At 40.8% G+C, this 10,893-nt stretch overlaps 1 protein-coding gene across 1 annotated transcript; it reads left to right on the plus strand.

Moving 5' to 3' along the window:
• Positions 1 to 959: 959 nt before the first annotated feature.
• On the plus strand, positions 960 to 10,874 carry LOC125289643 (N-acyl-aromatic-L-amino acid amidohydrolase (carboxylate-forming) B-like). Its single transcript, XM_048236598.1, has 7 exons — positions 960 to 994; positions 1,835 to 2,087; positions 4,793 to 4,988; positions 5,369 to 5,462; positions 7,130 to 7,237; positions 7,452 to 7,564; positions 8,837 to 10,874. Exons 2-7 carry the CDS (start codon positions 1,852 to 1,854, stop codon positions 9,035 to 9,037), a joined length of 948 nt encoding a protein of 315 aa, XP_048092555.1. The 5' UTR covers positions 960 to 994; positions 1,835 to 1,851; the 3' UTR covers positions 9,038 to 10,874.
• Positions 10,875 to 10,893: the final 19 nt, after the last annotated feature.

The following is a 10,893-nucleotide window of genomic DNA, read 5'->3' on the forward strand; positions in this document are numbered from 1 at the left end:
GGATGAAAAGAGGGATAAATTGGATAGAAAATGAGAGAGGAGTGGTGGAGAGAGGAGTGGTGGAGAGAGGGCTATTAAAAGGCTGTGAGAAAGAGGGAAAGAGAGGTCAGTTGCATGGGAGAGTTGACAGAGAGAGGGCTCAATGGAGAGATTTATAGAGAGAGAGAGGGTCGTTGAGAGGTGGAAAGAAGAGAGAGAAAGAGAGAGAGAGAAGCTGGATCTGAAAGAGGAAAAAAGGAGAGAAGCAGTAAGAGGGATAGAATGCATGGTAGAAAAAGCAGAGAGGGATGTGCAAAGAGAAATATAGGAGGAAAGAGAAAGATGGAGATAGCGAGAGAGTGCAAGAGAGAGAGAGTGAGAAAGGGTGTAGCCCCATCACTCTGCATGACTGCAGTGTTTGCTCACGGGAGAGATGGAGGGGGTGAAACAGAGGTAGCGAGAGAGAGAGAGAGAGAGAGAGGGAGAGAAAGAGGAAGCCAGCAGAGCAGCAGTGAGTGTGAGTAGAGTTAGCTGAGTCAGGGGAAACCCTGTAAAAGCATTCAGAAAGAAAGAGGTCGGGATGAAAGACAGAGAGAGAGAGAGAGCGTGTGCATGTGCATGTGTGTGGTGTGTATGAGAGAGAGCTAGCGAATGAGAGAGTGAGAGACACAGAAAGAAAGAGAGAGAGAGAGAGAAGTAAAAGAGAGGTGAAGAGAGAGAGAGAGAGAGAGGTCTTAGGGTGAGGAAATGGTCTGAGCAAAGTCTGTACCTGCCTGCTGATCTCCATCTACTGCTCTTTTTCCAGTCTTGAAGCTCTTGTGCAGACGCTGGGTTCACGTCTCGACCCCCGCCACAACCTGCCGTCAGTCTGGGTCAGAGTTCAAAGGTCAGCCTTCTGCCACGTGCCAGCACAATCTGCGCCACTGTCCGTCACGTGTGGGGGGGTGGTGGAGGGGGGGGGGGTCAGGACAGCGGCAGAGGAAGGAACACACAAAACACCCGGGAGAGGGACGAGGTAAGGTGAACTCTATTCTGCCCTCCATGTACGTTTCTGTGATTTCGCGGTGAGGAAACATTAGCGAGTGCTGTCAGTGGTAAGCAAGCAAGCTTACTCAGAAGGAGAAGGCCAGCTATGTGGTTTGAACTATACAAGAGGACAGTGAAGAAAAGTCGCAGTAGGTGGGGACAGGGTCCAGGAAAGACACTCAAACAGAGAGAGAGGGAGAGGAGAAGGAAGAGGGGAGGAAAGGAGAGAGAGCATATTCGTGGAGCAACAGAGAGGAAATTTCGATTTGCGGCTGCTCATAAGGTGATAAACTTGCTGGGCTGGGCTTGTGTGTGTGTGTGTGTGTGTGTGTGTGTGTGTGTGGTGCATGCTTAATGTTACATCCTACCATGGTTTACACCTCAATAACAATCTCCATTGCATATGATGTATGAAGAATAATGCAATATATCGTATCATTTTTGTCATCTTGTGTAATAAATTTTCTTCTTTTTAAAAATAAAATCATCACCGTTCGCTTTTTTACTTTTAGCAAAGGTTTGAATATGCTAGGATTTATTAGGCTATGTGAGTGTGACTATTCTTTTTTACCACTCAAACGTGTCTTTTTGTTTCTGGTATAGTCCAATTTATTGCACTGTACACATTCTGTAACGGCTCTGTTGTTCATTTATTCATTCATTCATTTCCTTCCCTTTTTGCTTTAAGCATAGGTGTTTTATTACACTGGTATACAATATGTGGCTGTTCAATTACCATTTGTGAATCAATCCTATAAACCATCAACCATGGTTTATAGGATTTATTCATGTTTTAATATATTTCTTTAATACTGCTGTAATGATACAGTAGTGTCTAGGTCACAGATGAGCAAAGTGTCTTTTCCTGCCTTGTCCCGCGTGGCTGTGTGTGGTGGTACCCATGGCAACGAGCTCTCGGGTGTGTACCTGGTGCGGGAGTACTTGAGGAGGAAGCATAACCAACGCAATGCCCAGGAGTCCTTTACCTTGATGATGGTGATGTCAAATCCGCGCGCCGTTCAACAGTGTCGTCGCTACACCGAGACAGACTTGAACCGTTGCTTCACTCGAGCCACTCTCAGGTAAGCCCGTCTCAATTCATTCTTAAATAAGCCCGTCTCAATTCATTCACAAGTAAGCCCGTCTCAATTCATTCACAAGTGAACCAGTCAAGATTAATCTCTCAAGTAAACCTGTCTCGATTCATTCTCAAGAGAGCAAGTCTCGAGCCACTGTAAGCCCATCTTGATTCACTCTAAGCAAATTCTTTTTAGGCAAGTCTGTCCACTTGGCGGACATATTGCAACACATTTTGGGCACTTATCGGACATCTATTTCGGGCAGGCTTCACGACACCAACCTCGCTCCAGCTGTGAGATCACAACACGTGATTCGTGGTGGAAGGGGCAGAATATGTGTACTGTAATTTCCCAACTATTAGCCACGTGTCGGGGTTCTTCTCCCTGTCGGGACTTATTTTCTGATAATTACCGGCGGACAATACATTATCCCGCTCATTACACGGCTACTTGCCAAAATGAGAACACAATGAATCTTTAAAAATGATTTTGCTACCGTTTCGTGTCTTTCGCTGACAAAATAAATAGTTCGCCACACAGATAGAACTTGACAGTTTCAGGTGTTGTGTGGCAACCTCTTACTGGCTTACTTTCCCTTTCAATGAAATTCCATTGCAATAAGCGAACGGAGACGTTAATCAACCCGTTGCCATTGACAGCAGTGATTATATAGGCCTACTTTGCCGGTGATTTATATAGATTTATTACACGGCTCTTCAGAGTGCTGCAGAAAGTTCCATTCACATGAATGGGCCTTCCCAACGTTCGGGCCTATGTTAAATCTAGCCTACATAAATCACCGGCAAAGCATTTAATCACCGCTGTCAATGGCAACGAGTTTTGTGCTTCTGATTAATGTCTTTCATATCACTACGCAAGGACTGCAACTTCATTCAAACGTGAAAGCAGACGGTTGATCAGGTGTGTTCTAAAGAATGTTTGATTCAAGTTCAGCAGCGTGTGTTGTTGCGAACTACTTGTTTCTCAGCAAATGCCACGATGAACGGTAACAAATAGGCTAGGTTATGTAGGCTAAAGTCATATCGTGGGGAGTTTATTATTTCGTTTTGGCAAGTAGCCGTGTAATAAGCGGGATAATGTATAGAACGTCCGGTTCGCCCTGTCGGGACTTAGTTTCCCAGTAATGACCGGCGTTCTATACATTATCCCTTACTTAACCCCTTACCCTTTCCCTCACGGGATCAAAAAATCAAAAAAATATACTTACATTTCTTTGGGAGATATTTTAAGTGCTGTGTCTCCTCATTATAAAGTCTCTTATAAGTAAGCCTATCTCGATTCACTCTCAAGTAAGCTAAGTCTGTCTTGATTAATTTTCAAGCAAGCCAATCTCAAGACACTGTCAAGTGAGGTCATGACAGGCCTGAATCTAGACTAGGGTTGTTAATTTTGAAGTATGTGTCTGCACTTCCTACACATAGGCTATTCTACATAGAGTATAGTGGCACTTCCTTCCTCAGCACTTGTTTTAAAAGCTTCCACATCTACACTTTGTTTGGCAAAGGCCTACTTCAGACACTGAGGCATTGATTCAGGCCTACGTACATTTAAGTAATCATATAGTAAATAGTTTGTTGATGGTACATGATATTTGATTAGCTTATATTTGATTAAAATAATTAGCTTATTTAGAAACAATAAGATCTGAGTTTAAGTGTATATGGAATACCTATATATATATATATATATGTATCTGGGTGTGGCGGCTAGAAAAAGTGAGCTTTGTATATGGAGCTCGATGTTGCAGGACACATTTGAGTCTTAATGGTTCACATACATCAATGCATATAGGAAACAGCAAGCTGGCAGTTGTCCAGCCAGGTTTTTTTTTAATGTAGGCAAAAATATGTACTTTTTATTAGCCTTTTTAGCCTACTAAGTGTAGGCTAATATAGCTAAAGTGCTCTCTGTTTTCTAAGTAGCAGCGTTCGGCATCGGCATTTCAGTCATTTCCTCATAATTTCTCATTTCATAATTGTGATTTCACGATTGCTTCCAGAGGTATACAATAATTTCCAGTGTATTTGCTGCATTGTATTAACCTCATAGCTGAAGAAATTTTGCTAAATCAATGTATAAGCCTGAGCTAATAGTTGGGAAATTACATTATGTTAGTATTTCACTTCACAGACACAAAAATTCACACCCCAAAGTCAGGCAAAATGAACATACTTATTTTAATAGTTTCTAATTAACATTAAAATGAAAAGCATGCTGCTTATCACAATCATATTAAACATTAGACCACTAATAGATACCGTCATGACACATCATGCCAAACCATTGTATACCAGTCTGTGAAGTCTTGAGGCCTTGCCTGTGTCCGTTGTATGTAAACAAAGGCAAGCATATTTAATGACATTATATATTTCATACCCAGAGGGCTTGATATTTTGTCCCTCACTGTTAAAATAAATCTACCATTAAAATTATAGCCCATTAATTTCTTTGTATCTGGGCAAACTTACAAAATCAATGAGGGACCACATAAATCACTGCGTGATTTCACTGCGTTCATGAGAGCTCAGACCGCTCTCTATGGAAGCTTACTCGATCCAACATAATTAGGACCCTGTCATTGGTCAGTCAGTCGGTCGGTTGGTCTGTCAGCCCTCGATGACTCTCTCTCTCTCTCTCTCTCTCTCTCTCTCTCTCTCTCTCCCTCGCTCGCTCTCTCTCTCTCTCAGTACTCCCATCTCCGATAAGACACCATATGAGATTGTGCGTTCCCAGGAGCTCAATGGCTTGTTGGGGCCCAAGGGAAGCCCTGAAGCTATGGATCTGGTGTGCGACCTGCACAACACGACGGCCAACATGGGCCTGTGCTTCATCAGCTTCTCTGACAGCGATTGGATCTGCCTACACATCTACAGACACCTCCAGGCAAACCCTCCCCTCTGCTCATATTATCCACACTTATAGCCTTGTCATCTACAGCCAAATCTATTTATTTCCACTGTTATGGACAATGGAAAATACAATATAATCATCATAAAGAAAACAAATAGTCAAACAAGAAAACAAGCATGGAGAGTCTCAGTCAGTGCTCTCTCTCTCTCTCTCTCTCTCTCTTTCTCTCTCCAAAGCATGTGAACACAATTTACAGAATAGTTTCATGACATGCCTTTTTTTATGGTTAAATAGCATTTTTGTTTCAGATTTGTATTTCACAAACTAGGTGTTTTTTTTCATTATCAATAAATGAATGAAGGCTATAATTATTGTGAAAAAACTGATGTAACCATTTTTCACATTGTTTGCAGAGAGAGCTGGCCACCATACCTGTACGATACATACACTTTGACACACCAAAGAATGAAGCTTACTCTTTAGAATCAGTGGGAAAACATGGCTTCGGTGAGAGCATGTGCTATTGAGTGAGGTTAAAATGAACAGTTTCCCATGTTGTGTATGTGTATTTTGTGCTCATGCATGTCAGTCTTTGTGATACAGCCTTTGTGACTGACACATGTATTGAGATCCCTAATCTGAGTGTTGTTAAAAAAAAACAATATGAGAGCATGGTTATAACTATGTCAATGTGAGAAGGTTCTAGTTTGATTACGCCTCAGAAGCAACAGCCACAGTTTGCTCTCATTTACAGTTGGTTGATCTATGAGGCCACCCAGGAATTTGCTGTGAATAGCTTGAAAAAGCTATCAACAAGCCTGACTGACACATGTATGTGTGTGACAATGTTCTAGTTTCACTGTGACTGAAAGGCCGCAGAAGGTTGACATTTACAATAATCTGTATTGAAAACATCCAACCCTATTATTCAACAGTTACATAATGTGTCACTGATTCACATTGATTCACATGTAATGCTTCACTGTGTGAAGTAGCCCGAGTTGGGCACTGCAGGGAGAACTAATGAGCTATCACCTCCCTCTGCTGCACATCTGTTGAAAGAAAAAGTTATATCGGCCTAATTGGAATGATGGGAAAAGCGGCAAGTCATAAGTCTAACTGAAGCTAATTTAATAACTAGGCAAAATTAATTTGCTAATTTATCGCCTGGTTTAAACCTTAAACACAAACGTTGATGAGTCAGCTTAATGCTGTAACATCTAACATGAAAGGTCATGCACAAGGACTTTGCTTATTGACATACTGTACGTTGCACTTGGCCTGCCTTTTAAATTAGGGCTTTAAAGGTTGTATCAGCGATTTCAGGCCCAAAAAAGGCCCAAACATAAATGATCACATTCATCTAATCTTTCCTAACGATCTGCTAGCTGTCTGCCCCATAAGCTGTCCGTCAAAAAAACGCGTCTCTGTGGGCACCCTAGGCTCCGAGATCTGTACACAAAAACAATTGCTACCAACAAGGGTTGGCAACTCCCTCAAAAGCAAAATAAAATGTTTCAACCAATAACTGACGAAATCTGCGTTTAGGAGAGTTTTAATTGCACGGGAGGGGGAGGGAGTAGCGAACTTTCTGTTTTGTTTGAACATCAACAGAAGTGACGTATCCCCGCTATTGCTGATACAACCTTTAAGTCTGAACTTTTATATCCCAAATTGAATTACAAACATTCAATTGGCAGTTGGCACATTATCATTTGGCATATTAGCATTTCACATTTACTCTCAATTGCGGAATTTTGTATATCGAGAGAATGTGCGCTCATTTTACTTAATTGTTGTCTCATTTTACTTGATTGTGTGTAGAAGTGTGCACAATTTAGTATATTGTGTGCTCATTTTACTAAATTGTGTGCACATTTTACTAAATAGTGTGCTCATTTTACTATATTGTGCTCTCAATTTAGTAAATTGCGTACACATTTGACTAAATTGTGCGCACATTTTACGAAAATTAAAATGAGAGCACAATTAACTAAAATGAGCGCACTAAAACATGCGCACAATTTAGTAAGATGAGCACACAATTTAGTAAAATGAGAGCACGTTTTCTGGATATACACCAATAAATGTCTTGCAATGACCCCTCCAGGGTTCCGTACTCATCATCATCGTAATGATTGATCATCACTGAAAAATATCTTTGGTTTCCATAGCGATGGAGATTGGCCCACAGCCCCATGGTTCTGTCAGGTCCAACATTTTTGTTGCTATACAAGAGGGAGTAGAGCAAATGCTGGAATGGATCCACCTCTTTAACTCAGGTATACAGCTCCCCCCAAAAATATATGCTCCCATAGTCATCTTTGAACAGCCACAGTTTATGACACACATTTTGAACGGACACCTAAAACCTCCACATTAATAGTGGCTTTAAAGCATCTTCATATGACAAGAACACAATCACACTCTCACTGTCTAATAGCTGATCTCACCCTCTCTTCTGCCCCTCCATTTCCAACTTATTTTGTTTTAAAGGGACTCAGTTTGAGGGAGGGTCCGTGGAAGTGTTCACGCTGGTTAAGAACATTGACTACCCACGGGACCCTGAGACACGTGCCATCACTGCTGCTATTCATCCAGATCTTCAGGTGAGATCCACCGTGTCTAATCTGTAGACATCAAGTTTTAATGAATTCTGAATTAATTAATTATTGAATAATCAATAATTGTGTATCTTTGATAAAGGACAGAACTTCAAGCCTGGTTATGTTTTGAGTCATATCGAATACCGAAACTTATTACACGGCTCTTCAGAGTGCTGCAGAACGTTCCATTCACATGAATGGGCCTTCCCAACGTTCGGGCCTATGTTAAATCTACATAAATCACCGGCAAAGCATTTAATCACCGCTGTCAATGGCAATGGGTTTTGTGCTTCTGATTAATGTCTTTCATATCACTACGCAAGGACTGGAACTTCATTCAAACGTGAAAGCAGACGGTTGATCAGCAGCTGTGTTCTAAAGAATGTTTGATTCAAGTTCAGCAGCATGTGTTGCGAACTAGGCCTATTTGTTTCTCAGCAAATGCCACGATGAACGGTAACAAATAGGCTAGGTTATGTAGGCTAAAGTCATATCGTGGGGAGTTTTGGCAAGTAGTCATTATAATAAAGCGGGATAATGTATAGAACGCCCGGTCATTACTGTGAAAATAAGTCCCTTCAGGGCGGAACAAGACCCCTCCGCTGCGCGTCGGGGTCCGGTTCACCCTGTCGGGACTTATTTTCCCAGTAATGACCGGCGTTCTATACATTATCCCTCACTTATTTGATGTTCTAAAGAATGCAACTCAGTAGCAAATTCAACCAATCAGTGGAAATGTACATAATGTGTATGTGTCAGTTTAAGCGTCACAGTGACTCACCCTTCCACACACTGCTTTGTTCATAAACATAAAGAGATACAAGCGTGCAAACACCTAAAGGCCAACACAGTGAATGACAATGTGGTTTAAAACAATGGGTTTGGTGTGGCACCAATCTTGTACCCTTCACAAGTGACGACCAAACCAATTCAACAATTCAACCCTCTCAACAAAAAAAAAACTGGGGTAAGGTGTGACCTCTCTCTTACACAGAGGAAACTTACCTATTGTTACACTGAATACACCAAGGTGATCCATCAAGATTGACATGATCTTGTTACAGTGATGCGTATCTGCCTGTAGGCCTATTTGAATTATTCTTTCACAATATAGCTTTCTTTCTTTCCATCATTCAAGTTTCTTATACATTTGGTCATAATTTGAATTAAAGTCAATAACGTGGTGTTTTTTTACTGTATCTCTCAGGACTTCAGGGAGTAGGTGATATTTCCAACATGTCTTTATTTCTTTTTCTTCCTTTCTGAATCTCTCAGGACCGTGACTTTTGCCTGCTTCACCCTGGCGATCCTTTATTCCTCTCTTTCTCTGGGGAGACACTGCGTTACAAAGGGAAAGAGCCACTCTATCCGTTTTTCGTTAACGAGTGTGCTTACTATGAGAAGGGCATCGCTCTCTCTCTGGCTCGCAGAAGGAGAGTCGTCATTCCATCCATCCAGTGCGACAGAGACCGATAGTCAAGAAGGATGGGGACTCGACAATGGGACACTTCCCACACTGGGGATAAAGGGGTCAAAGTACGGACTCGTTTCATTTGAAATCCACAGCGATGTCTGTGAGGAATGCGCAAAGAAATAATCACATAAATACAATGTAACGTCATCAGCTTTAATGAATATATGCCTCACATTTTCAAACTTCCTAATGCATATGCAGCACTGCTAGAACAGAACATTTTAAAAACAATTCTGAGATATCATAGAGAGAAAGATGAAAACAAAAGATAAGAGTGATTGATATCGACGCTTCTCTACATTCAAAAGCTGAAGAAAACAACTTAACTTTGCTTGAATTGGTCTATTTCTAACATCATCTGTTTTTGTGTCTGTATAACACAGCCGGCAGTGTACCAGAAATGTGGATAGTGTACAAATAAACAGCCATCATTAGATTGAAATTTGATCTATTACAAACATTTCATTTTTAATGATTTCATTATATCAATTTAATTTCATTAAATCAATTTAAATCACAGTAGCCATAAATAAACTATTTCTAAATATCAAATGTAAAAAAGAATATTTCTAATACAGACAGATATTACAAACAGTCACGACAAAAATAAATAAAATGAGAAAATAAATAAATATGATGGCAGAAATTGAGAGAAGAATGGACTAGTATTTCACAACCAGCCACCTATTCTTCCGCCCTCATTTCTCTGCTTTCCTCCAACTCATTTTAGCTCCTTACAGGCAATAACACAACGGGGTCTAAAACTCCCATGTTTATTCATAGTCCACTCCAAAAAGTATCAGCCCCAAACCTAACCACAAATAACACAACTGACTTAAGACAAAAAAAAAGGTGCCTCTCAGCTCCACGGTCTCCATTGTTAGAAAAACAAAACCTGAAATGCAAACGTTGATGTGTACAGAACATGTTATGTGTTCCCAATGACCCATTCACTGAGGACAAACAAATAATTGACACTGGATTGTCAGCTCTATAAAGGTTGTCACACACAAGCAGGTAATCTTTTCATGTGTGCTTTAACACACAGCATGACTTGACATGCCCATGACGATGACACAGAATAGTTGATGCAAGTAAGTGTAACTGACTTAATGATTGGTCGGTAGGGATGCCTGTCACTTTGGACATCCAGTCCTGAATGGTCCAGCAGAGCTGTACCCTTCTGAAATTCTTGTTGTTATTAAAAACCGATACGCCATTGATGGATTATCTACTTTAGAGCTGACTGTGATGCCTCAATACTAAAACAGACCACTCTTCCAGCTTGATATGGGGTCACATTTTCAAAGGCTAACTATTCTCACAATATCAGGCTCTAAATCTTTCACAGCAACAACCGCCAAGAAACAGAAGCTGAATTGGGTTGAATGCAGTTATCAGAGCAATTCTCTTTGATAGTTTTCATGATTGATTCTGCATCGACTTTTTCTTTCCTTCACATACTTAATTAAAAGGTACAACTGCCAGCTTCCACTGGCCCAAAATACTGACTCTACACACCACACTTGGTGATGTGTTTCACCAGAAATGTTTGGGGGACAAGTGCTTTGTGTGCATTCTGGAGCAGTCTCTGATTATACTGTCCAGACTATTGCACCTTGAGTTCATTGGCTCAAATGTTAACCTTCCATTCCTGATTCAGTGCAGTATAGCATTCCAGGAAAAAGAGCCACTTTGGATTTTTTTCCTTTAGTTTCCCCAAAGAACTTCCATACAAAAGATAATGATATTATTCACTGTAAATACCCTTGGCTTTCAGGTACAGAAAGCTAATGTCACCAAATAAAAGTCAAAATAAAAGCAAAATACTAACAAAAATGTGTGATTATGCTCATAT

Source organism: Alosa alosa, chromosome 24 (genome assembly GCF_017589495.1).
Source record: "Alosa alosa isolate M-15738 ecotype Scorff River chromosome 24, AALO_Geno_1.1, whole genome shotgun sequence".
NCBI lineage: Eukaryota > Metazoa > Chordata > Actinopteri > Clupeiformes > Clupeidae > Alosa > Alosa alosa.

What these genes read in the sequence shown, in the direction of transcription:
- LOC125289643 (XM_048236598.1), top strand. Translation starts at nt 1,852, where the DNA reads ATGAGCAAAGTGTCTTTTCCTGCCTTGTCCCGCGTGGCTGTGTGTGGT. An exon ending in ACATCTACAGACACCTCCAG is followed by an intron (nt 4,989 to 5,368) that starts GCAAACCCTCCC and finishes CATTGTTTGCAG; the next exon opens with AGAGAGCTGGCCACCATACC. An exon ending in GATCCACCTCTTTAACTCAG is followed by an intron (nt 7,238 to 7,451) that starts GTATACAGCTCC and finishes TTTGTTTTAAAG; the next exon opens with GGACTCAGTTTGAGGGAGGG.